Source organism: Medicago truncatula, chromosome 5 (assembly GCF_003473485.1).
Source record: "Medicago truncatula cultivar Jemalong A17 chromosome 5, MtrunA17r5.0-ANR, whole genome shotgun sequence".
In the NCBI taxonomy this organism is placed as follows: domain Eukaryota; kingdom Viridiplantae; phylum Streptophyta; class Magnoliopsida; order Fabales; family Fabaceae; genus Medicago; species Medicago truncatula.
Window position 1 is genome coordinate 6,828,344 of NC_053046.1, and position 27,905 is coordinate 6,856,248.

The 27,905-nt window shown below is 32.8% G+C and overlaps 4 protein-coding genes and 1 non-coding gene across 5 annotated transcripts; 3 read left to right on the plus strand and 2 right to left on the minus strand.

Moving 5' to 3' along the window:
• Positions 1-1,253: 1,253 nt before the first annotated feature.
• On the minus strand, positions 1,254-3,224 carry LOC11409423 (salicylic acid-binding protein 2). Its single transcript, XM_003611782.4, has 3 exons — positions 2,838-3,224; positions 1,786-1,920; positions 1,254-1,676 (listed from the first exon to the last, which is right to left on the minus strand). The coding sequence occupies exons 1-3, from the start codon at positions 3,195-3,197 to the stop codon at positions 1,389-1,391; spliced, it is 783 nt and encodes a 260-aa protein (XP_003611830.1). The 5' UTR covers positions 3,198-3,224; the 3' UTR covers positions 1,254-1,388.
• A 9,170-nt stretch (positions 3,225-12,394) lies between these two features.
• Positions 12,395-13,665, plus strand: LOC11416545 (polyneuridine-aldehyde esterase). The gene is made up of 3 exons (XM_003611785.3): positions 12,395-12,776; positions 13,021-13,146; positions 13,255-13,665. Exons 1-3 carry the CDS (start codon positions 12,396-12,398, stop codon positions 13,537-13,539), a joined length of 792 nt encoding a protein of 263 aa, XP_003611833.3. The 5' UTR covers position 12,395; the 3' UTR covers positions 13,540-13,665.
• Positions 13,666-21,408: 7,743 nt separating this feature from the next.
• On the plus strand, positions 21,409-23,768 carry LOC25494542 (polyneuridine-aldehyde esterase). The gene is made up of 3 exons (XM_013598057.3): positions 21,409-22,007; positions 22,830-22,955; positions 23,301-23,768. Exons 1-3 carry the CDS (start codon positions 21,627-21,629, stop codon positions 23,592-23,594), a joined length of 801 nt encoding a protein of 266 aa, XP_013453511.1. The 5' UTR covers positions 21,409-21,626; the 3' UTR covers positions 23,595-23,768.
• TRNAS-UGA (transfer RNA serine (anticodon UGA)) lies at positions 22,273-22,354 on the minus strand. Its single transcript has one exon. It is a non-coding gene; the product is annotated as a tRNA-Ser (tRNA).
• Positions 23,769-25,324: 1,556 nt separating the features above from the next.
• Positions 25,325-27,753, plus strand: LOC11426309 (pentatricopeptide repeat-containing protein At3g50420). Its single transcript, XM_003611786.4, has one exon. It carries the CDS (start codon positions 25,408-25,410, stop codon positions 27,550-27,552), a length of 2,145 nt encoding a protein of 714 aa, XP_003611834.2. The 5' UTR covers positions 25,325-25,407; the 3' UTR covers positions 27,553-27,753.
• Positions 27,754-27,905: the final 152 nt, after the last annotated feature.

Consider the following 27,905-nt stretch of genomic DNA (forward strand, 5'->3'; position numbering starts at 1 on the left):
TATCTCAATGACTTTCAATTTGGTGTTGGAGTTTCAAGTGGTGTATATGTCATTTTGCATACTGCCAACATGATGTTGAGCCAGTGACTTGGAGATGGTTTTGTGACTATGCTCACAATAGATTTCTAGAATGTTTTTAACTTGGTAGACAAGTCAATATTGTTGCGTGAGATGAGATTAATATGCCCATCTATTTTTTATGGGTTGAGTTTCTTTATCGTCAGGCATCGAGATTATACCTTGGTGATAAACATATCATGTCAGCCACTGGAGTGCAACAAGACAACACGTTATTGACGCTCCTTTTTTCTCTTTTGTTACACCCTCTTATTCATCAATTCAAAGATAGTTGCAAGCTTCTTTTTCATGCTTGGTATCTTGATGATGGGACTCTTGTAGGAGATTCAAATGAGGCTGCTAAAGCACTGAACATCATTCGGGAATTTGAGCCATAATTGGGCCTTGAACTGGATATTCGTAAGACCGAAATCTTTTGGCCTTCAAGTGATGGTAATAAGAATCATATGGGGGTTTGTTTCCTTCAAACATTAGGAAGCCGACTTTGGGGGTGAAATTTCTCGGAGGAGCTATTAGCCGAGATAAATGCTTTATTAGAGGTTGACCATGAAGAGAGCTTTCAGGGTTGTTGAGTTAGTGCATCTTCTTCCACAACTAAGAGATTCTCATACTGAGCTTCTTCTACTTCGATCATACATGGGTATCACCAAAGTTTTCTTTGGCCTAAGGATGTGCCAACCAATTCACATGGAAGAAGCGACTATGTTGTTCGATAAAGAGTTGTGTGGAGTGGTTGAGGATATTGTTGTTGATGGGGATCCTTTCTTTAGGGACCTTCAACGGAGGTTGACTTCTTTACCTATCAGGTTTGAGGGTTGAGTTTATATACAACAGTAGAGTCTTCCTCGTATGCTTTTGTGGCTTCCTAGATACAGTCTTGGGTGCTGCAAGATCTTATTTTGAGAGACGATGAGAGTGTAGAAAGATTCCCCTGGAGTTTGGTATAGATCTTATTTGTAGTATGTACTCGAATTTTGACAATATTTTGGATGGTCTTCGTGGTACGATTCCAGATTTTGACGTTAACAGTTTTACTAGCAAAGACATCGTCCCTCCTAAAATATAAAATGTTTTGGCGAGTGCTCTTTTTAGTAAAAGTGTTCAAGATATGAAAATGAAGTTTGCATACAACACATTTTCAAAATTTCCTTCAGGCTATCCCCTATTATTGGATATTGAAAAAAAGTGATAACTTAGAGACAAATCAATTTATTCTTTACTGAAGTTCTTGAGTGATGGTACATTGATATTTAATCTTCATAATCATCGGTAATACTTTCTAAATTGAAATCAACAGGCATATTAATTTGCTAATAATATGCCCCCGCAATTTCTTGAAGATATGCAAAAAGCTCTTTTGGTTTGGAGAACATGGCCATGTGATCAGCATCAACAATCACTTTGACATCATTAGCAGGGTTTCGTTCAATCATTGATAGCTGAAAATCATGCTCTAACACTTTGTCTTGTTGGCATACAATGTAGACTTTTGCAACAGTTCCATAGTTGTTTTGTGTGACACTTGTTTTCTCTCCTAATAGTTCTTGATCAGCAAAGCTACGAACAGGTCTTATTAATGACATTGCAAGGGACAAGTCCTGGTTTATATATAAGCATTTCAAAAAAATATAAGTATCGTATTTATTTTCCAAAGAATTTAAAAGTATTTTGTATGCATTTTTTGTGTGTCAACATAAGCCAGCATACCTCAGGTGGAGATAGTTGATACAACTTGGTTGCTAAGAATTGTGGTCCAAATAACATGGATCCATTTGGTTTATCATTAGGGCTATCATCAAACATAATCTTTGTGTCCAAGCTGGAATCCAATCTCTGTTGATACTGCAATTTGCAAAATGAAGTTATAGAACAGTAATTGATGAAGAAGAAAAAAATGGTTACTATTTTTTTTTATAGGCTACGTTTTTTCATTCTTTTCCAAAATTTGATTTTTTTTTCTTTCTAAAATTTTGATTTTAAAATTAGGGGTATGATGTTGATTTTTGGAACGTTGCTATTCTTTCATGTGTTTGGACACTTTAACCCTTATATATTTAAGAAAAGGACACAACTACTCTTTGTCTTAATTTTTAATTTAAAGTTAGAATTTTATCATTTTTTTTAACTCCAATGCAGTCCCTCATGATCTAATCGTCAATTCCAATGCAACTGTCAACAAAATGATCCACTTGCATTGAAAAATTTAGTCCTTTAAATCTGTTTTGAGACTAATTCTCAAGTAGTCAACGAGACATCTAACTTTTATATTTTTTTTAATGAAGTTGAGCTACCTTAATATATCCTATTTCAATTTTAGTTTATAATGATATACTTTAATTTTGATATGATTTAAAGTTGGCGTAGACTAGGTCATAAGTCTCTATTGGCCGGTTTGGCTAATTTCTATTCCTAATGTTTATTATATTTTTGCCAAGGAGAATTCTTTTAGATTACTAAAAAAATAAAAAATGTAAAAAGAATTATTTATGCTCCCAGCTAGATTATTTTTGAAATTTCTATTTTTAACTTATGTCTTTTTTTTTTTTTTTTGAGGGAATTTTTAACTTATGTCTTATTCACTTGATTCTCCACATATGCATGCATTATAAATTCACTTGATTAGCCACATATGTATGCATTATTATGACTTATGTCTTATTCACTAGATTAGCCACATATGTATGCATCGTGCATATGTTCCCAAGGTTGATGATAACTATGAAATATGGGAAAAACACAAAATAGCAATAATTTAGTACCTCTTGGAGAAGAGTCAGGAAGCTTAGATCAGGAGAAGGCATGAAAGCTGTGACAAATACAGCAGCTGCAATTTTCTTAGGAAATAATTCCATGGCCACAGATATACACATCCCACCTAAGCTATGACCCACTAGAATAACTCTCTGATCTTGTGGCAGTGACCTTAGAAATTCAATCAACGGTTCATAATAATCTGTGACAGAATCCAGCTCATGCACTTGCTTTGGATGGATTCCAGAAGCAGCCATGTCTAGTGATGTGACTTCGTGTCCAGCAGATTTTAACAGAGTAATTATCTTGTACCAACACCATGCCCCATGGCAAGCTCCATGAACCAACACGAAATGGCTTGTATCCATGTCTAGTGCTCTGTTTTATGTTATGTTGCCTTTTGCACATATTTATAAAGGAAAATATTACGGTATTTATTAAGATTATGAAAATAGAAATATTGTATCGGAAAACGGTGGAAAGTAATAAATTTTAACTTTTTAAAAGTTAAAATATTGTTGAATCCAATGCAAATCTATTACGTTTAGAGGGCATTAGTTAGCGTAACTCATTAATAAAATAAATAGGGTCATGTTAACTAGTGTCTCTGGAGGCACTAGTTAAGGATGTAAAAATAATTTTTTTTTTTATTAAAAACAACAACTTTTTGACTTTTCAATGCAAAGTTTTTACATTGGTTTTTCTTATATAGTGCCCGGGCGGATCTATATCATATCCATGTGTGGCTATAGCGACACATGATTTTTTTTTTTAAAAAAGTTATTTATTTTAGCGACCGAATTTTGAGGCGACAAGTCATGAAAATGGGTTGCTAATTACTTTAGCGATAGAAAATTAGAAATAGTGACTGAAAATTCAGTCGCTAAGGTAAAAATCGATCTTTAATTCGTTTAGCGACAGAAATAGTGACCGCATAATTCAATCACTAAAGTATAAACTTTAAAAATTAATCGTTATTTCGGTTGCTACTTATTAACCACACTTGATCAATAGTATCTCATCTAGTGATGCTTGCAACATCTTAGACTTACATGTATTGTTTTATCTTGACATCTTTAACATGCAAACAGAGTTGCTATATCTTGTGATAGTCTTAAGTGTTACACTTTGTGGGGTGTTACATTTAAAACAAGGTATGATAAAATTAGATTAAGTGTATTCTTGTTAATCTGATAAATTGATGATACTATGAAGACTGAACACTTTTGATGTCACTGTACAAACAGTGGAGTGTTACTCACAACACTTTTGATGCCAGTATAAAATTATCCTTATTGATATAGTTATATTTCAAAGTCAATGTCATTATCATGTTATATCTGTAATTAAAACTTTCCATCCACGTTTTTTGATTAATAGTTTTGGAGTACTACTCTTTTTCTTTGTTATAGATAGCATGATAATGCCACTGTACTCTTAGTCTTGTGACGATTTTCCTACCAGTTTAATGATTAATAGTTTTATGATTGAATTTAATTTCTCTTTTCATAAACGAGATTAATATATTTACACAAATGGCGCCTTCATATAAAATAGAAACGATATAGAGGAGTGTTGTTGTTATTATTTGGTGTTGTTTCCAGGTGCTTCTGTTATGTTGGCTCTTTTCTTGTTCTGTCATGGAATTAGGAATCTAGGGGTACTTTTTTATTGAGTTTTTATTGATGGAGAGGTGCCTTTTAATTGTCGGCTCTCTTGGTGTGCACTCTTTTTTCCTCCTGTTGCGGGTTTTGTGCACCTTCCGTTAACCTTGCTTAATAAATTTTATTATTCAAAAAAAATAAAATATAACCCTACACAAAGATGACACGTACTAATCAAAAAATTGATTATTCAAATGTATTTATCATAAATAAATACTGATTATTCAAATGTATTTATCAATAAGTACTTACGATCTGTTTTTCAAAAAAGCATAAAATTAGTTAATGCTTTGGATCCTTAGCCGGCTTGCCAACCTCGCTCTAAATAAGACATTAACAACGACAATGCTGTAGCAAAGCAGCCATGTATAAATAAAAAATGGTTATATATATATATATAACAAAGAAAATATTATACTACCTATTTTATATAAAATAGGTAGTTTTGGAGTACTTTTCAAGACATTGAATGCACAATTTTCAAAAATAAGTTTTTACGTTTGGCTTTTAAACTTGTGCCTTAAGGGCACAAATTAACATTTTCCATATATATATATATATATATATATATATATGGGGGCTCAATTACACATTTACAAAAACAACTTTTTTCTTCAGGAAACAGCTAGGAAAACAAGTTGTGAATATTGAAATTCTGGAAGAATGCGATCTGATGAACAGTAACGCGACAAGAGAAGATGAACAGTAACACGATCAGATCACCCTAAAACCCCAACGTGTTGAACCGTAACTGAACTCTTGGGTCGGCTCCTTCAACAGCCTCCACGCCTCCGACGATCGCAGCGGTGTTTGGTCGGTTTCACGGTGGTAAGGTTTCACTCTTTCTGGATTTTCTGGTTCTGTTTTCTTATTTGTGTTTGTTGGCTTCTTCGATTGGATTTCTCTGTCAAATTGTGTTGTTTTCTGTTTTGACTGTGGCTGTTGTAAAATTGTGATCTGTTTTAATTACTAGATTCTGGGTTTGTCGTGACCTAAGCTTCCGGGTTGTTGTCGGACATGGAAGAACAATTATACTTCTCAGGTTCTCTTTTGAGCGTGAATGAACTTGTTGGGATGCCTTGTGTGTGCCTCAGAATGAAGTTTCCAATTTAACAAAGGTTGTTTCTGATTTGGCTTCTGGTGGACTGGTTGTCGAAAAGTCAGGTGTTATGATGGTTCCGAAAGCAATCAATATTGTTGGTGGTGTTGATACAATTGCAGCTAGAAACCTCACCACACAATCTAAGATATCCTTTGCTCAAGCAGTGAGCAAAAACGCAAATTTCACAGTCACTGATCTACCTCAGCCATGTATGAAAGGTGACTCAATTTCAATCAAAATCTCCGAGAATGAATACACCAAGGGAGTTGAAGAATGCAAAAGTATCCTCTATGGGAGGTTGATTTTAAAGAAAGGAGAGAAAGCTCCAACAGCAAAACAACTACATGAAACCTTGTTTCCTCTTTGGAAAATCAACAATTGGAAGATTGCTCTGATGGACAAAGGTTTCTTCGAATTTGAATTCTCAACTATTGAGGAAATGCGCTCCATTTGGTCGACGGGTTCCTAGAATCTCAAATTTGGAATCCTTCGCTTGTCACAATGGGTTCCTGACTTCTACCCCGGCCCTCAGAAACAATCTAATGCCCAGGTTTGGATTCGTTTCTCTGATCTCCCTAGGGAATATTGGAGAGAAAAAACTTTAATTGAAATTGCTTGTGATGTTGGTATGCCTATTACTTTAGATGAACCCACTAGACATAGAGTATTTGGTCACTATGCTAGGCTGCTTGTTGTTGTTGATTTATCAAAACCTCTTCATAACAATATTTTAGTCGAGAGGGAAGGGTTTGCATTTCATGTTGGTGTTGTCTATGAAAAACATCCTGAATATTGTAATAACTGTCAGATTTTAGGTCATCACATATCTCAATGTAACAAGTTGAAGCATGGAAAAATGGTTGCAAGTAATAAGCAAGATAAACCTAAAGCACAAGAGGTTGTGATAACAAAAAAAAAAATCACTAATCAGGGTGAGAAAAATCCTAAAATTGTTGTTGCCCCTTTGCCTTCTTTATTAGCAAATGCAGAAGTTTTAGATACAAACATCGATAGTCTTGCTACTAATAATCATGATGTTGATCTCATTCCCATTATGGAGTTAGATGGCAACATTGTTTTACCAGAATCCCCATCAGATCAAACAAATATTGATAACAATTGTGATAAAGCATCTGATGCAAACTTAGTCGACACTCTCTGTCGTGAAGACTTAAACGTGGAAGTGGTACCAATAGATAATGCTCAAGAAGATCTTGGTAGGGCCATAGTGGCGACAGACTCTAACTTGTCAAACTTTAGTGAAAATGTTATTCATGACATGCAAGTTTTAGGACTTGTTCCTACTGTGGCCCAACAAACTATGGATTTTTTGAGCGATTCATGGGCTAACATGGGTCAGAAGGTAGATTTTGTTAATTCAGACTCAAATCAACAATTTCAGTTGGTGGTTCCAAAGAAAAAGAAAAACAAGTTAAAGCAGCTTTCTGAGACTGGCAAAGGGTTTAAGGTTGGGGCTTTCGGTCGTTCACCTCGCTACTAATTTGGGTTAATGTTGCTCCTCTAGCTTCTGGTTGTTTTATCTGTTTTGGTTTGTCTTTTTCTTCTTTTATCCATGAGGGTTTTGGTTTATGTCCTCCACTCCAAAGTTTCCAGTTTTTCTTTTCACTCCAAAAAATTGTTTCCATCAAATTAAAGATTTTTTTAGCAATAATAATGTCAGGTTAATGTCTTCATTATTACCAAGTGATAAGCTCTAATTTTTCATTGAAATTCGTGTTTTAAGATTAGCAATTGCTAGTTGGAAATTTTCACCGTTTTTGCCAATTCTCATGAGAGAAAAAAAAAAGCTTTAGTAATGATGATATGAAATTAAGTGAAAATAGTATAACAAGCTTTAGGGGGTGTATTGGATTGAGATTTTAAAAGATTATTTTGACAAAAAAAAGTTTTGAAGATCTTAAAAGATTGTGGAGGAATGTATTAACTTTCAAAGGATTTTAAAAGACTTTTAAGATTTTGAGGGATTTTAGCTCATAAACTTCTAAAGATTTGAAAGTATTTTATAAGAATTCATAAGATTTGAAATGACTATCAAATTTTAGCAATAATTAAAAATTACAAGAGTTGACTAAATAAAAAATCAAAGGTTTGTTAGACCAAAAAAAAAAAATCAAAGGTTTGCATGATAAAAAATAAAATCGATACAATTTTTATGGGATTGACTACTACTAATAATATATTATAATAATAATTACTTAATAAAATCAAACTTACTCCTTGAAAAAAAACTTATTAATAATAATAAAATAAACATGTAAGAGCACGAAAAAGAAAACATGAAGTAAATAATGTGATCAACAACAACCAAAGAAAATAAAAATGACGAGAATAAAAAAAAAAATCTGAAAAAAGAAAACAAACATGAAATAATGATACTGAGAGAAACAAAAAATGAAGTGGGAGAAGGAGTAAAAAGTCTCAAGAAATCTCAAAGCTATGTGTGGGAGACAAAAAAAGTCTCAAGGTTAGATGTGAGATTGTTAGTAGGTACATTTTACACTAAAAAGTCTCACAAAATCCATTACTCATAACAATCCATTAAAATCCTTACAATTTTGAATATCAATAGACAATTTTTAAGTTGTGCAAAATCTCAATTGAATACCACTGGATTTTATTGGACTCATTAAAAAATCCTGAAAATCCTAATTAAATACCACAAGAATGTTTTAGATTCCTTAAAGGTCTTGATTGAATACCCAAAGACTTTTTTAAAACAAAAAAGTCTTTTAAAATCCTTTGAAATCTCAATTGAATACACCCCCCTAAGGAATCTAAAACAAAAAAGTCTTTTAAAATCCTTAGTAATCAATAGTATATATATAAAATAAGATTTTTTTATGATACATGTCACTTCCACGTTTATTCGCACTATTATTATTATTTTACTATTTTTTAAAATCAATATTTAATTTGGAATAAATACATCAACAAACTTTTGATCTTATCTACTAAATATTTTACTTAACTTTTGTTTTTTTAAGGAATTTTACTTAACTTTTTTATTGAGTTCCTAATATTTTATGTGATAGAAATATCAGAGATAAGACAAATTCGTAAAAGTTAATTTTATTCTATGTGTTAATATTTTTACTAAATCCAATTAATTTTATCTGTATGTGCATCTATAAATTTACCAGTATTTATAACATGATATATTTTATTATATTTGTGTGTATTTATTAAGATATTCATCCTATACCAATCCATAATAAATTTTATTTACGAATATCATACATATAATATTTTTATCTTCTTAAATATGTCTAATCCGGCAACGCCAGATAAATACATAGTCTTTAGTAATGATGTATAAAGAGAGCTTAATTAGTTTTTACCGTTTTTGCGGAAGCTTCGGAGATCATTAGTTTTTTTTTTTTTTTTTTTAAATTAATTAAAGGAAACTTACAAAACTACCCTTGCGTTTAACATTGATTTGAATAGCAGCAAGTTGATATTTTGGTCAAAATTAAATTGGAGTAGACTTGCTAACTTATTTCTTCGTGTTTTTGGATGGGAGTAGGTTAGCAGCCCCCTATATATATTCCCAATAAAATGATGATTTTCTAAGTGAAATATATACTTCATTTTATTGTTTTATAGTCTTTAAGAAAAATAAAAATAAAAATGTTTTAGTCTCTTCGTTAAATCAACATGTATTCCTAATGATTTTTGTTAAACATATTTAAAATATTAATTGTAAAAAGTTCACCCGCAAAGAATGAACTCAAAACTTGATTATGTCTAAGATTTTTTATTACTTTTATCTTGATTTTTTTACGTTTGAAAAATTATATTTAACTTATCATTTGTTAAAAAAATCTTAATTTTAATAAATGATTTTTTTTTAATATTCTGAACTTGTTTGTAAAAATTATAGAGTATAAAGATAACTAAACATTTAGTTTTAGCTGGGAGTAAAACTACAAACAAACAGTAAAATTTGGTATGTACATGAAAAACAATAAAATTTAAGTAAGGATTAAACTTAAAAAGTTCCAATTTTGTGGAGAATAAGAACATATTTAACCATATAAAAACTATAAAATGATATTTTTTTTTTTGACTAAAAGAAATTATATTCTTTCATTCATTTAATTGGTCGAGTGCATCAAAAAGAAATTGGAGAATGTTAAACAATATTCTCAAGGCATTGGTTAAGCAACCAAAACAAGTAATTTTTTTATTAAAAGTAGTGTAATTATTATTGAATCAAATTTCAGAACTTATATTTTCAAGACACATTTTCTATTTATAAATTCCTTAACCATTTTGCTGAGGGCACTAATTAGCAAGACTTCATTCTTCATTTAAATTGTTGTAGTGCATCAAAATCAAACACAAATGCAACATTGCTAAAAACGAAAAATGATGAATTTGAGAACAAACTCATAAAATCCCAGTAAATAGCATAAACAATAAATGTCTACCCATAATGTGACAAAATTAAAATGATCAGAATATCCATCTCTCTAGATCTGTAACGTTGACGATCAAGTCATTTAATCGAATCTGTAATTTATTAAAGTTGATCTGTCAATCCAAAGCAAACGAAAATTGTATCAAGACGAAAAGACAACCAACACCACAAACAAAGCAATGCCGTACTGACACAACGATATGACACAACAAAACCTAGATCTGAGTGAAAATCACTTGTTTAGATTAAAAGAAAAGAGAAAAACAATATGATATGTGATTTCGAGTAAAAAAATTACCCAAAACCATCATCTCAATCTCAACAATGAAGGAAATTTAAGAAAGATGGGAAAAAAAAACTTGGGCTGATTGTTTTTAGAGAGATTTTTATTGAGTTTTGCCAACGAGTGTCCTCGTGACATTCTTTAAGCATTCAAAATATAGCAATTGCTTTATTGAAGAGTTTGAAGAAGATGAGAGAGTTTAAATAAATCTCATTATTGTAGTTGTGGGACAAATTTTCCTTTTTTTTTTTTTTTTTTTGAAGCCCACTCATCCCTTCCTAAACTTCTCAAATAGGCATGACAAACGGAGTGGAGTGGAGGCGGGTTTCAACATTATTGGACCTGCCTCTACTTCCTTGCACCATGCACGCTCCCCCGCCCTGCAAAACTGTATTTTAAAAAATAAAAATAAAAACTGCATGTATTTTTCAGTTTTTTTACAACAACAAAAAATAATAATAAAATTAATAATAAAATATCTAATAAACCTCTTTCAAAAGGATAAGATAAGATTATTTCACTTTCTTTCTTTTTATTTAGTTGCTATCTTAAGTAGGGTAAATGGGTAGTAAAATTATTAAATATAAAAGCAATAAGATAAATTTCAATAAGTGGGGCGGGGTGAATGTAGGGCGGGTATAAGCATCCTTCGTTCCTATTATAAAATTGGATTTTTCCTGCACTCACATCCATCCCCAATTAAACCGGCTTTTCAACATTAAATATAGGTTGGGGCGGCCGGATCCATGCGGGGGCAGGTTCTTTTGCCATGCCCATTTTCAAACAAAGCCTAACTGTTACTATTTTATGGGGCAAGATTATTTGGAAAAAGTTTATCCTCCTTCTAAGTCTTTTGTATTTCGATGCTTCCTTCATGACAGGTGTCCTACTGATGAGCACTTACATTCTAGGGAATATATTTTGGTTTCTATGTACTTGCCTTTGTAGTCACGGTTATGAGGGATCTCCTCACATTTTATTGGAGTGTCACGCCAAGAGACTATGGACTGGAACTGGAATCTCATCACTCATTTGTGGTAATTTATCTACTTCTAGCACTCAGCTCCGAGATATAACATTGGCAGCAATCATCTTCACCATTAATATTATTTGGTATGCTAGGAACCAGTGCATGTTCAAATAATAAATTCATTACTTATCCACAATTTTATTCATTCATTGCTTTTGTTGTTCAGTTTTAGTACTTAACCGTTATTTATCATGGTGTATATTTCACATTGCACACTATTCTCCATTTTTTTGAGATAGATAGATAGGTATTTTGTCACTTTTGGAACATTTTCCTCGTATTTTTATTGTGCTCTTATACTTTTTTCTATTGTTTTGATTTCCATGTCAATGTTTACATTTATTTCTATACATTTAGTTGTCTCATAAATTATCTCAAAAATAATTGTTCAAATAACATATCACTAAAAGAAATCAGTTACACCATTTTTTTTATTTGATAGACTAATAAGTTACGGTGTACCCTTTGTTTTTGAAATATACACCATTTTAAGTTGTTGGCTCACGAATGGAGTTTCGAGGACCATCTAAATTGAGTTAATTATAAGCAATTGCACACGTCTGATTGTATTATTTTCAGACCTTAAAATGCGTTTATCTCATAATTTTAAAATGTAGCAATGTGAAACTTCAAACTCACATCTACTTCGCAACAATGGTAATGAAAAGGACGACACAATTGCTATAACCAATATACAACTATCAATACTTAAAAAAACGGTAAGAGAGGAAGGTTGTGAAACTTTTAAATAACTTGTGAAATCAACCACAATATAAAGGAATGGAAGGTTTCCTAAAAAAAAAAAAAAAAAAAAAAAAAGGAATGGAAGGCAAGCGATAATAGATTGGAACACTGGTAGTAAAAGTGATTTTCTAGCAATCTACCTTTCGTTAAAACAAAACCGTCACACAAAACAATTTTCATTTAATAGACTAATTTACAATTTAGACGTTTTCCTTGATTATATACACCATAAACCTTAATAGAAAAGGAGCATGCTACAAGCAAAACTAAATATGCTATATAAACAACAAAGACATACCAACATGTCAAAAGCAAATATGGACCAAAAACAAATGCATTTTGTTCTGGTACATGGTTCTGGCATGGGTGCCTGGAATTGGTACAAGCTTAAGCCACGTTTAGAATCATCTGGTCACAAGGTCACAGCACTTGATCTTGCAGCTAGTGGCATCAACACTGAGGAAGTTGAAGATGTTGATACTTTTGTTGAGTATTCTAAGCCTTTGTTAGATTTCATGGCCTCACTTGGTCCAAATGAAAAAGTAGTTTTTGTGGGACATAGCTTTGGAGGAATGAGTATAGCCCTTGCAATGGAAAATTTTCCTACAAAAATTTTAGTTGGAATTTTCTTAGCTGCTTTTACTCCTGATACCGAACACAAACCATCTTATGTCCTACAACTGGTGAGAATTTATCATGGTCAGTTAATTTATATGTACATTTCGCAATATAAATGTCATTTATTTTGTCCAAACTAATAGATGATACTCCAACCATCTTAAAATAATTGTCTCTTTACTATCTTTTCACTGTTTCAAAATAATTGTCATTTTAGAATAATGACACCGTAGTTTTGTTAAGGCTTCAGAATTTCATTAGTCCTAATGTTCATTTTTAATTTACCTGACCTTTGGGTGTTATGGATAGTATATTGAAAGATACCGAAGTATGGGATGGTTAGACTCTGAGGTTTCATTTGATGGAAACAAAACATTGATAAGTTTTGGACCCAAGCTACTGTCCACAATGTTCTTCCAACTCAGTCCCAGAGAGGTATCTTTATGGCATCTAATCTTGTAGCTTCATCTCCAACAAACTTAGCTAGACACAACACATGTTCTTGATTATTGCTTAAGAAATTGCTTGGTTGGAATTTTGTAGGATTATGAATTGGTTTTGGCTTTAGGAAGGAGAACGTCACTCTTTATAGAAGATTTGTCTGAGGCTGAAAATTTCTCCAAAGAAGGATATGAATCTGTTCCACGTGCTTATATTGTTGCTAATGATGACTTAGCAATTCCAGTGGAGTATCAGTATTGGATGATCCAAAATGCTGGGATTGATATGGTGAAAGTGGTCGACAGAGCAGACCACATGGCTATGCTTTCTAATCCTCAAGACCTTTACTTATCCCTCCTTGATATCGTTAATAAATACACCCTTTAGTCATTATTATAAGTAAAATTTTACTTTTTAGATATATTGAATAATTAATGTATTTAATCTTTAATTATTATAGACTAGATACATAAAATGAAATTTTCTTAGAGAGTATAATTAATTGATATGGAATACTTCCCTTGTATTATAAAAAAAAATTGGATCAACGAAAATTGATATATTTAGATCAAATTTTATATCAAACATATCAATTTTTGTTGATTCAACTTTTCTTTATATTTTGAACCAGAGGTAATAATTCTTTTGTGAACGCAAAGATTTGGAGACATCTTTGAACACATAAAAAATAAAAAATTAATTAGTATACTTTGTCAATGCATAATTATTTTACATATACATCACATTATTGGATACATGTGTAAAATAATTATACACTGACAAAACATATTAATTAAACTTATTAAATGATGTGTAATTTTTAAATAATTATAGAGTAAATAGGCAATTACCTCCCTGAAATTATAAGTTTCGTCAATTATCCCCTGACATTAACAAAATTTCAATTACCCCTGAAATTGTACAACGTTAATCAATTTACCTCCTCCGTCAAATTATTCTGTTAGTCAACATGACTTTTTGCAAATACCACCCCTGAAATTTTACACTTATGTGCAAAATGTCCATTGAACTTAAAAATTTATAAAAAAAATAAAAAAATTATACTTGACTCAAAATATATTAAAGGCAAACAATTAACAGTTAACTTTAATATTTAAGTTGTTTAAGACGCATTCTCTCTCAAACCAATATCCAGGCCAAATAAATTGCTACTGATTTTTCATTTAATCCCTATTGATTCACTACCTTGCATGAGGTTGTTGTAATATTCATCATTGCCTTTGAAATTAATCAAAGACTCTTCTTCAAGTTCGCCCTTTTCTGCATAGAGTAGGAGAATTTTAATGGCAGAAGCTGAAGCTGAATCATTGCTTAGTCCATTACATTAGTGCTTTGTGGACCATCTTCTTCTTCAATCATAGATTTTTTTTGAGACATTACTGAGTTAATATCCATAGCAGTCTCATCAAAAACACAAGTTTGAAACTTGCTGCTTAGGCTTGAACAATGTAGAGTGTTGTAATAAAGTATCCAAATGTTAATTGTAATATTGGATTGTAATATTTATATTGAATTGTAATATTATAAAGTTTAAAGTATTAAAGTTAATTGTTAATTGTTTGCCTTTAATATCTTTTGAGTTAAGGATAATAAAAAATATATAAATTTTTAAATTCGAGGGGCATTTTGCACATAAGTGCAAAACTTCAAGGGGTATTTTCAAAACATCATGTTGACTAACAGAAGAATTTGACAGAGGGGGTAAATTGATTAACGATGTGAAATTTCAGGGGGGTAATTGAAGTTTTGTTAATGTTAGGGAGGTAATTGACAAAACTTACGATTTCAGGGGGTAATTGTCTATTTACTAATAATTATATGATGTGCATTTTTTTAGTGGTCCAAATAATAATGTGCTCAAATCCCTTTGTTGACACAGGAATTGCTCATTGAAATGTTTTTTTGAAGAAACCTAATTGAAATGTTATAAGGGGATTCACTATCTTCTGGTGAATATATATGCTAGTATATATATGTAATGTTAATCGAATGATGTTTTCCTTAAAGACTCCTGGAAAATATATGACTTTTTCAGAGTGAAAAAAAATATATTGGTTGAGAATTGAGATAATTGATATCACATTTTCTTAGCATGTGATATCAATAAATTGGAGGACCATATTTTCTTTTGGAAGCTCACAAAAATAGTTTTAAGTGGGAGATATATTTACATGGAAATCTTTAACAGATAAGGGGGAATACTTAACAGATAAGATATACTCGAGTGGAAAACTGGAAGAAATTACAAGACCTCCTCTCTAAATATAAAGGAGTATAATTACACTATCTTTTATAAAAATAGGAGAATAACAACACAAACTAGAAAAAATTCCACATAAAAAACTATTTTTTCTTTCGGTATTTTTTTTCTCACTCTCTCAACAAGTACATACATACACTTAATAGGGCTGGACGTCGGTCGGTTTCGGTCGAAAGTCGGTCTGAAAACCTAAAACCGAATAAGCCCACGGTTTCAATCCCAAGGCCCATTTCCGACCAATTTATGTATCGGTTTAGTCGGTTTCGGTTTAATCGGATAAGGCGGAAGATCGGGTGGGTACCGTCGGTTTACACTAAACTGAAAACACAAATTCAAGTATTTGCCCTGTAGTTTTTCTAGTTTGTGCCTGACTTCAGTTCTTATTCACCTATATTTCAAGGCTAATCATATCCTAAAATAAGAGTAAAGTTCAACATAAAATTCATGTAATTCACCAAACATTTATTTAAGGCCATTCCTTAATAATTATAGAACACTGCTTTGGGGTACAGGCCATTAATACTATTGTAATATGCTTGCATCAATTCAAAGCACATTAGCACATTACAAACTAGCACAGCATAGCCAACATGTATTTAAACTAAGTCACAAGTATTAAGTGTATTATAGTACAGTCATCCAAATGTAAGATTAAAATAATTAGTCATCTTCAATGTTGAATATGAAAACTGCAGTATGCTGATGCTCAACATGGTGTAACTCTGCAGTAAGGTCTGAAAAAAGAAAGAAAGAAAAAAAGTAAAGCTTTTTATTAAGCATCAAAATAAATTTGAAAAATAAAATAAAATAGAACAAACGGAAAAACACCAACCTGCTTTTTGCACAATCAGAATGGATTTCAATGATATGTAAACAAGCATTGGATGATAGCTGATGCACCTCTTCTACGTGGCCAATCAATGTGCTTTGATGCACATCATGTGTCTCTAATGCACACCATTAGGTGATAGCTTCAATTCACATATTAATCCTAACAATAACCATGTAGATGAAGCTCAATTTAAATGAACAAAGTAAACTCAATAACATAAGTAAACTCAATAACATAACCGTATATATCAAATTTAACAATGTCAATATGCATCATTTTATCTAACAGAACATTATGCATCAAATTTAACAATGTTTTATGCATCAAATTATCTAACAGAGAAGTACATATCAAATTTGACAACGTCAAAATGCACCAAATCTAATAAGATAACATAATATATCAAATATAACAATGTCAGTATGCATCAAATTTATGACATATCAGTTAGCCATGGACATACCAATATGTAAGCGTAAACCAGTTTAACAAGCAAAGCCAACACCATGGAGCCAAGCAAAACTACCAGGTTCCACATCGACTTCGTTATCAAAAATCGTAGGCATGTGCTGTGTAGTACAAGTCACATTTGACTTCAAAATATCCCAAAAAAAAGTCACTCCTGCAGTACATAAAATTACACTAAATAAATATATATACATATGCAGTACATAATATATAAAATAGTAAAAAATTAATGTTTTTTTACCATTAAATGGAATTAGACCCCAGTTGCTGGTCCAACACCAGCAGCAGGACTAGCAGGGCCAACATGTACTCCACTCAAGACTTGTCCAATTTCTAAAATGCATGGCAAACAATATATGAGAAACAAGTCAAATAATTAAGCAATATCAAATACGCATAATAAAAATACGAATTTATTGACAAAATAATAATTTACCTGCCACAACATTTTCCAACAACTCATACTCTTCACTCAAATTTAGATCTTTGAAGTCGACAAAAGATGGTTTCAGCCAATTCTGAGTACAAATCAAAGCTTCCGCCATTTCCGGACTCAATGAGCTCCTATATGTGTCTAAAATCCTTCCTCCGGTGCTAAATGCGCTCTCCGAAGCAACTGATGATACTGGTGTGGCCAACACATCTCTAACCATTGTTGCCAAAACAGGGTAACGAACACAGTTTTTCTTCCACCAAGTAAGAATGTCAAAGCTTGGATCATCGTTTTCTGGAGGGTCACTCAAGTATCTCTCAAGGTCATTTTGTGGAACAATGGTTTCTTTGGTTTTCAAGTGTTTTTTGTAGGCATCTGCCCTTGTATTTAGGGATGGAATTTTTGGAACAGCAGGTTGTTCAACAGAGGAATTGTTGCTGCCCGAAGGGCCAACAAAGGATTCATGTTCAGATTTGTAAAGATTGTACAACTTGAATAAATTATCACTCACACTCCCAGCCCTTTCTTTTGCTATATCACTACCAGCACCATACAAATCATTAAAAGACCACTCAATGTACCCAAACTTATACCTAGGATCAAATATTACTCCAAAGTATAAGAATTGGTTCATTTTTACAACATTACCCCAATACTTGTCGTACTTGGCCTTCATTTCTACTCCCATATCAGCCACAATTGTATTCAAGTCCATACATGCCTTTTGAAGCTCACACAAAATAGAAGCTAAGCTGTGAAAGGCTGTGTGTATAGACACTTGTTGGGAAGATGAAAACACCTTTGTAGCATCATAGAAAATCTTTAAAAAGCTAACAAAGGCTCTAGCCTTTTCCCAATCATTAGGAGTAGGAAGGCCAGCCTCTTTAAACCACTCAACATAGCTAGAATCTTCATGCACTAACTTCTCAAAAGCGGGTTGGAATTTTTCAGCGGTATCCAACATCATGAAAAGTGAATTCCACCTAGTGGAAACATCAAGACAAACATGTTTTTTACATGTTATCCTTGACATATCAATGCATTCTTTAAATTTCAAAGCTCTTTGAGGTGAAGACCTCACAAACCTAACCGCATTGCGGATGCTAGAAATAGACAAATCTTGATCTTTCAACCCGTCCATGACTACTAAGTTCAATATATGGGCAACACACCTCATATGGAAGTGATCTCCTTCACCCAACAACCCATTCTTGATCTTAAGTCTTTGTTTCAAATAACTAACAGCCACATCATTAGAGGAAGCGTTGTCAACGGTGATCGTGGACACATTTCTTATACCCCACTCTTTCAAAACCTCCTCAACCTTCTTGCCAATGGTTAGTCCTTTGTGATTTGGTATTGGGGCGAAACTAATGATTCTCTTTTGGTAGTTCCAACACCTATCAATGAAGTGTGCAGTGATGGTTATGAAACTAAGGTTTTGTTGGGAAGACCAGCAGTCTGTAGTTAACGCTACACTTCTACAATCAGACTTAAAAAATGCCTTAAGTTTCAATTTTTCATCTAGAAAAAGTTGGAAACAATCTCTAGCAATTGTCCTCCTTGAAGGGGGGGTCATAAGAGGTTGCAATTGTTTACAAAGTTGCTTAAATCCCTCACCTTCTACAACCCTAAAGGCATGTTCATCAAGGATGACAAAGTTTGTTAAAGCTTTCCTACACTCTATTGCATTGTACCTTTGGTTTGCAGCAACTAGCAAACCACCCTTTCCACTTACAAGGTTTGATTGCCTAGTGTCTTTTAACATGTTAGAGGGTTTTTGAAGACAAATTTTAGTGTGTGCTAACATGCTAGATGTCCCATGTGCTTTAGAATGACAGCGATATCGTTTATGGCAATGTTTACAAACTGCTATAGGTTCTGGTTCATTGGGTAAAGGGTTAAAATCTAACCAAACAGGAGAGGTTCTCCTATTACCATTAGCATTAGGTCTTCTACCCCTAGTAGGAAGGGGGGAAGTGGACCATTAATAGGTAAAGCAGCTGGTTGTTGAGTTTCAGCAGCTGAAAAATATTAGTCAAGTATTTTAGATATGTAATTAACTAAATAATTCACATTACAAAGCATTTTCTAGCAGAAGAGTATGCACAAATTTAACAATTTTATCTAACAGAACATTATGCATCAAATTTAACAATGTTTTTATGCATCAAATTATCTAACAAATAAGGATATAAGCATGTGAACAGGACTCAACCCATATAAGCAAAGCTTAGGCAGATAGATATATTATCAGACATACATATACAAAACTAAACTCAAGCAGATAAGCATGGGAACAGATCTCAAAACGCAGATAAGCAACACTTAGGCAGATAGATATATCACCAGACATACATAAATAAAACTCAACTCAGGCAGATAAGCATGTGAAAACTTACAATTGACACCAGCTCCATTTAACACATTCACAGCTGCAGCTCCATTAACCTCCTCCATTGTTGCATCTCCAGTCACCCCTTCCATAGGTGCAACTTCGTTTATTTCCTCCAAAGGCTCAACTTTATACATACAATAAAAAAATAAAAAAATTAATGATAATTTATATAAATTCAAGAACTTGTAAATGAGATTCAAACCAAAAAGAGGCAAGTTGTACTCATTATTTTTTAGAAAAAGCATTAACTTAGAATAGATTAGTATTGATCTATTTTGTGTATTAACATCATACATATATGGAGCTGAATGTTTATAAACAATATACACATAACAGAATGTTTATTGATTGATTGATTAGGCAAAGTTGTTGTTTTAAACTCAGAAGTAGTGAAACTGAAAGATAAAAAAGAGTTTTCTTCTTTACTAAAAAAATCAAGTATTTCTTCCACTACACAATGATTCAACTACCCCATTTCTTCTTACTGAAAATCAGAGAGAATAGAAAAAACGTACCAATTCCTTGGCCATCTCCTTGATTGCTATGATGCCCTTGATCCATCTTTCAAGTTACAAACTAACTAAGCCTCCAATAACATAAAAAACATAAGTTAGAATTTTGCTTTCATCACTTAAATATAATGAAATCATTTAACAATATAAAATCTAAACACTCTAGCTTAGCAATTTTTACCTTTTTGTCAATCAGTGATAAAATCAACTTCCTCCTTATCTACAAGTACTAAGCTGAAATAGAAATAAAAACATTGAAAAAAATGTGTTAAGATAAGAAATAACAAACAATCTAATTAAACAATAGTAAATATTAAATAATGAGTAGATGTGTTCTGTTCATCATAGACTGTTAACAAAAATAAAAAATACCCTTTTGAATACCAGAATTAGTTCAAAATATTGTTTACTTCTTTCATCAGTGCAATCGAAACCAGAATATAGTCCAAGAAATAACAATATTGCTTCTAAAAAGCCTTAAATCGAAGAAAGACAATCAAAACCCTAACTTTTACCTTTGATCAATCGGTGATTAACTTCATCTTTTCAAAACGAACTTGAATGATAGAAGCAAATGGAGTGAGAAGATAAACCTAGATCAGAAAAAAAGAGTGGAAAACAAAGTTACGAAAAAATCAAAATGAAAAAAGAAAAGAAAAAAAAACAGAACGTTAAGAAACAGGACGTACAAATACGGTGAAGGTGAATCTTCGCCGGAGTGAAGACGGATCTCAATGGAAACGGCGTGTTACGGCGATTGATGAGCGGAACAGTGGCAAGGATGGCGATGGTGAGTAAAAACGGCGCAGCTTAAGACTCATGAAACTAGGGTTTTCTCAAATGAGTGAGAAAAAGAATGAAAACGTGTGTATATCAGTGGGAAAGCTAAAACGACGTCGTTCGTTCTGATTTTAATTTTTTTTTTTTAGTGTGATTGTGTTGTGTTGGGTTGGGCTGGGCTGCTACTTGCTTGCTAGTGGACTCTGGACTGTGGACTTGGATCGGTCGGTGTTTGGTACCGTTGGGCCATAAAACCTGCACCGAACCGATCCGTAACAAACCACCGGAAACCGGATTACTAAACCGGCTTGACCCGTTAAACCCGTCCGTTTCGGTTTGCCTTGGGCCGGATTCCACGGTTTCGGGCGGAACCAACTTTTTTGTCCAGCGCTCACTTAATGTTGTGTTTCTCACTGATCTAGAAATAGGATGATCGAAACTTATACAATGGGGTTGTTATTCATACGACCAAAACATTATTGTCTCAACCACCCCAATTAATGGTACCGTAGACATTTTGACAGAATATTCAAAAACTTAACGTGGATACAATTTCAGCATTGTGTAGAAATTACCAAATGGGAACTATATATTGAGCCAACTTGTTTGACTTGAAATTTTATTCAATGAAAGATAACGATAAACGATTGATTAGTCTTCAATGATTGGCTGAAACAGATAGCTCAGACCTACCAAACTCGTTTTGGATTTCACATCTTTCTATATTTAGCAAAGAAGTACCAAAAGTTGCATAGAAGAAAACCATAATAATGTCTGAATTGAAAATGAACCAAAAACAGAAGCATTTTGTTCTAGTACATGGTGTTAGCGTTGGAGCTTGGAGTTGGTACAAGCTTAAACCACAGTTAGAATCTGTAGGTCACAAAGTCACAACATTTGACCTTGCAGCTTGTGGCATCAACACACACAAAATTGAAGATGTTCATACTTTTGCTGAGTATGCTAAGCCTTTGTTAGAGTTCTTAACCTCACTTGATCCAAATGAAAAAGTGGTTCTTGTTGGACATAGCTTTGGAGGAATGAGTATAGCTCTTGCAATGGAAAAATTTCCTGAAAAAATTGAAGTTGGAATTTTCTTAGCTGCTTTTATTCCTGATACACAACACAAACCATCATATGTTCTAGAACAGGTGATAATTTATTCTTTTTATATAGTAGTACTTAAATATTAGATAGAATTATTGTCAATTAATTTGTCTAAGCTAATAGATTAGAATATTGTTAATTTTCTTGGTGGAAATAAGTATGTAATTGATCTAGATCTTTACCATAACTAAATCACAGATTTTTACCATCAAATGTAAATGTAAACTAGGATATGATGAGAATATTTTTGTCCCAAAAAATTGATTGAATAAATATATAAATGTATTTAGTTTTTTAAATTAAAAAATACGTCAACAGCAGGGTTCGAACCTGCGCGGGCGAAGCCCAACAGATTTCAAGTCTGTCTCCTTAACCACTCGGACATATTGACTGATGATCTTTGCTTTAAGTTGGTTAATATTTATTAGTTTAGTTATAATCTCTATATAAAACATAGCTCATTATAGTCAACTTTTCTCTTTTTTTTTGTTGATATCTATCATGCTTCTCAACACAAATCACAGTCACACTGTGATTGTGGAGACAAAAATTTGAGCTATAGTGTCATGAGAGTGAATAGAAAATTAGATTTCTCATTAAAACCATGATAAATTAGATTTAGGGTTAAATAAATAAATAGTCTCTTTAAATATACAAACATTTGATTTTAGTCCTCCTAGAATATTCCTTAGATTTTTGGTCCCTCTAAAATTTTTCATCTATGAAATTAATCCCTGCTCTACATTGGGTATTACACTAGAGGGACTATTTATTTATTTAACCCTTAGATTTATATTTCTTTGTACAAATGTTTATGTATGTTAAATTTACCTGATCTGACTTGGATCATTTTGTGATATGGATAGTATATTGAGAGATACCCGGTTACTGGATGGTTAGACACTGAGTTTTCATTTGGTGGAAACAAAATGCTGTTGCTACCTGGCTCAAAGTTCTTGTCTACTAAGTTCTTTCAACTCTGCTCCATTGAGGTACTTAATTGTGGCATCTATATGTGCAGTTTTTACATAGAGTAAATAGCAAGTAATTTTGTCCCCTAAATATGCAAGGCCCTGTCATTAAAGTCTAAAATATATCGAAATTACAAACATATTTTAGTGTACGATTGTGGAGACAAAATAATATGAAACAAGATATAATTGTATTGGTAATATTTTTTACGTTCAAGAGTAAAAAATGTTTTTTAGTATTTTTTTATTGTTTATATTCTGGACAAAAAATTGTCGTGTAGTTTATAACGAACAAGAATTCTTGTTTTTGTCCCAAAAATCATAAGATGGTACTATTGTGACGGTGCCCCATTGTGGAGTATGCAGGATTTGGAATTGATGAAGATTTTAATAAGGACAGGATCACTTTTTCTTGAGGATTTATCTGAAGCAAAAAATTTATCCAAGGAGGGATATGGGTCGGTTCCACGTGCTTGTATTGTTGCAAATGATGACTTGGCCATTCCAGTGGAGTATGAACAATGGATGATCCAAAATGCTGGGATTGATGTGGTCAAAGTGATTAATGGAGCAGATCATATGGCTATGCTTTCTAAAACTCAAGAACTTTGTTTATCTCTACTTGAGATTGCTGATAAATATGCATGCTCAAGTCAATGATATTTAGGGGATACATTTGAACCGAAATTTAACTAGTATGTTGTAGTAAATTGAATAATGTTTTCCTAAGAGACTCATTTTTTTGTAGCACCTAAGAGACTCATTTTTATTCATTGTATGAACTAATAAAATTGAGAATTATTTTACTTGACAAATATAGTTCTTGAGCCATCATGTTATATATAAAAGTAAATTACACTCTCATTCCTTCAAAGATGCTTGAATTACACACACTTCTCTCCTTTTATGTTTAAATATACACTCTCCTCCCAAAAAGAAAAATTTATACCCCCTCTCCTATAAGATGTTTGAATTACAACTTCCTCCCTTATTAATTAAATATGAACTACATTTTAATATATTTTAGGTTTGGTACCACATGCATAGGTTTGGTACCACGTGCATATACGGTCGAGTCTAGGAGTATTGCATACATTATTGTGTTCGGTTGATAAGTAGATAATCCCTATAAATATTTATGATTTTGCTTTTAGTCTCTACAAACAAATATCACATTATAATAGAAGAAAATGGAATTACGGTGGCTCTGGGCCGGAATACATGGGTTATTGGACAATAAAAACATTTTTCTATGAATTCGCGAGGATATTTCTTGCTAGAAATATCATTTCCCTTTAACCCACTTGGGTTGGCCAGGTGGTATTGACTTGGAATTTGGGAGTGTGTTCCTCCTCGAGGTCTAAGGTTCGATTATCTCTCGTGCCAATTTAGGTGGATTAGTTTAGCTTCTTCAAAAAAATAAATATCATTTCCTTTTATTTTGTAAGGATTAAAAACGAAAATCTCATAATTTGAAAGGACTATTTACTTAATTAACCCATAAATAATGAGTAAATAGTCAATTTCCCTCCTGAAATTGTAAGTTTCATCAATTACCCCCCTGAAATTAACAAAACTTCAATTACCCCCCTGAAATTTCACAACGTTAGTCAATTTACCCCCTCCGTCAAACTTTTCTGTTAGTGAACATGACGTTTTGCAAATACACCCCCTGAAGTTTTGCACTTATGTGCAAAATGCCCCCCAAACTTAAAAATTTATATTTTTTTTTTCTTAAAAACAAACAATTAATAGTTTTATATTATAGCTAACTATTAATTTTGGAGTTTGGAAAAACTACATACATATATACATCAAAATAGGGAAAAATGTGTATTTTTAAAGTGACAATAATGGTTATTTCTAATAGACAAATTATTATTTTTAGAGGTTTATAAACAAATTAATAATCAGATTTAAATTTATATTTTCTCTTTCACCATCTTAGTCTTTTAACTCCTCCAACTCCTTCAACAATTTGCTCAAACCATTTAAACTACACAACCCCCAATATTAATCCACAAATCATCCCATTATTGTTACTTTAAAAAATACATATTTTTTCCCATTTTGGAGCCTATTTTGATGTATATATGCATATAGTTTTCCCAAATTCCAAAATTAATAGTTAGTTTTAATATTTAACTATTAATTGTTTGTTTTTAAGAAAAAAATAATATAAATTTTTAAGTTTGGGGGACATTTTGCACATAAGTGCAAAACTTCAGGGGGGGTATTTGCAAAACGTCATGTTCTCTAACAGAAAAATTTGACGGAGGTAACGTTGTGAAATTTCAGGGGATAATTGAAGTTTTGTTAATTTCAGAGGGGTAATTGATTAAACTTACAATTTCAGGGTGTAAATTGACTATTTACTCCATAAATAATTGTCCCATTGTTCTTAACAAAGAGCCGCAACCTAGTATCCCTGACAAGGCGTTAGTTGAGGCATGCGTGCGTATGCAAGTGTTTCATGAACAAGCTATGTTTCTCTGTAATAACAGATACTCTTCTGCTCAAAAAATGCAGAATCACAACCTCACTACAAGAAGCGCGTCAACTCCATGCCCTTCTCTTAACCACCACCAACGCCTCTGGCTCCAAATCTGCGTTTTTATACAACAACATCATCTCAATGTATTCACGTTGTGGTTCACTCGAAGATGCTCACCAAGTGTTCGATAAAATGCCTCAAAGAACTCATGTTTCTTATAATGCACTTCTTGCAGCATATTCTCGTGTATCGGAACAACATTGCGTTTACGCCTTTAACTTGTATACCCAGATGGAAAATATGGGTCTTAGGCCTTCAAACATGACGATTACTAGCTTACTGCAAGCAGCTTCATTGCATGGAGATTTGTTGATTGGGTTGTTACTTCATGCTAAGAGTTTGAAATTTGGTTTTTTGAATGATATTTGTGTGCAAACTAGTTTGCTTAATATGTACTCGAGTTGTATGGATTTGAGTTCGGCTGAATCGGTTTTTTGTGATATGAATGAAAGAGATAATGTTGCTTGGAATTCTTTGATTTTAGGATATTTGAAGAATGATAAGATTGAGAAAGGTGTTTATCTATTTATTGAAATGATGTGGGTTGGTTTTACACCAACCGTATACACATTTTGTATGATTTTGAGTGCATGTAGTCGTCTGAAAGATTATTTTTCTGGGAGATTGATTCATGCACGTGTAATTGTCGGGAATGTGTCGCCGGATTTACATCTGCAGAATGCACTTGTTGACATGTACTGCAATGCTGGTGATACACAAACGGCGTATATGATTTTTAGTAGAATGGAAAAGTGGGATTTAGTTTCTTGGAATTCTATGATTTCTGGGTATTTTGAGAATGAGGATGGAGAGAAGGCGATGAATTTGTTTGTCCAGTTGAAGGCACTGTGCTTCCCTAAACCAGATGACTATACATATGCTGGGATTATATCTGCAACCGGTGCATTCCCGTGTTTCAGTTATGGAAAACCTCTTCATGGTCAGGTTATTAAAGCAGGATTTGTAAGAAGCGTGTTTGTGGGAAGCACTCTAGTATCGATGTATTTCAAAAATCAAGAAACTGAAGCTGCTCTGCGTGTATTTTGTTCAATCCCAGGAAAGGATGCTATTCTCTGGACTGAAATGATAACTGGTTATTCCAAAATGGCTGATGGAATGGGTGCAATTAGATGCTTTTCTGAAATGCATCATGAAGTTCATGAGATTGATGACTACGTTCTCAGTGGAGTTTTGAGTGTTTGTGCTTACCTTGCAATTTTAAGACAAGGTGAAATAATTCATTGTTATGCTTACAAATTGGGTTATGATGTTGAAATGTCTGTTTCTGGAAGTCTAATCGATATGTATGCCAAAAACGGTAACCTTGAAGCTGCTTATTTGGTATTTTCTCAAGTTTCCCACCCAGATTTGAAGTGTTGGAACTCAATGCTTGGAGGATTTAGTCACCATGGAATGGTGGATGACGCATTGAAACTCTTTGAGGAGATCATTAAACAAGGTCTAGTTCCAGATCAAGTGACTTTCTTGTCTTTATTGTCTGCATGCAGCCACAGTAGATTGGTTGAGCAAGGAAAGTTACTATGGAATTATATGAGCAGCATTGGTTTGGTTCCTGGGCCTAAGCACTACTCTTGCATGGTAACTTTGTTGAGTCGTGCGGCATTATTGGAAGAAGCAGAAGAAATCATCAACAAATCACCTTATGTTGAGGACAATGTTGAATTATGGAGAACTTTGCTAAGTGCCTGTGTTATAAATAAAAATTTGAAAGTGGGAGTTCGTGCGGCAGAAGAAGTTTTGAGATTCAATGCAGAAGATGGTCCAACACTTATTTTGCTTTCTAATCTTTATGCTGCTGCAGGGAGATGGGATGAAGTTGCTGAAATAAGAAGAAATATGAAGGGATTGATAATGGAAAAAGAACCTGGGTTAAGTTGGATTGAGGCCAAGAATGACATTCATGTGTTCTCTTCTGGAGATCAATCACACCCTAAGGTTGATCAGGTGCAGGCTGAATTGCACAGGCTTAAAGGAAATATGATTAGAACAGAAAATGATGACAGTGAGGTACAAAATGCATGCTATATGGGTTACAGAAGCTAAGCCTATTCTTTAGAGGTGGAATTAAAAAACAAATGTATATAAAGGAATCCTTTCCACAAAAAAAAAACGTATGTAAAGAGAATGAAGTTTTAGAGGTTAAGGGTAGTTTTCCATGATTTTTCACTTAATATAAATTCGATTTTCCTAATGTCGAATTGGCCGCTCTAGACAAGTTCATAAATCTTCTTAGTTCTTGCACAACTTTCATCTCTCAGCACATTTCTATTAGCTGAATTTGGCTACAAACTAACTTACAAGGTGCTACAAAAAGGAGAATATTTCTCAGTTCTCAACCAAATTAACATACTTTGTGTCTTGAGCTAATGCTTTTAAGTTATGTGAATAATACACGT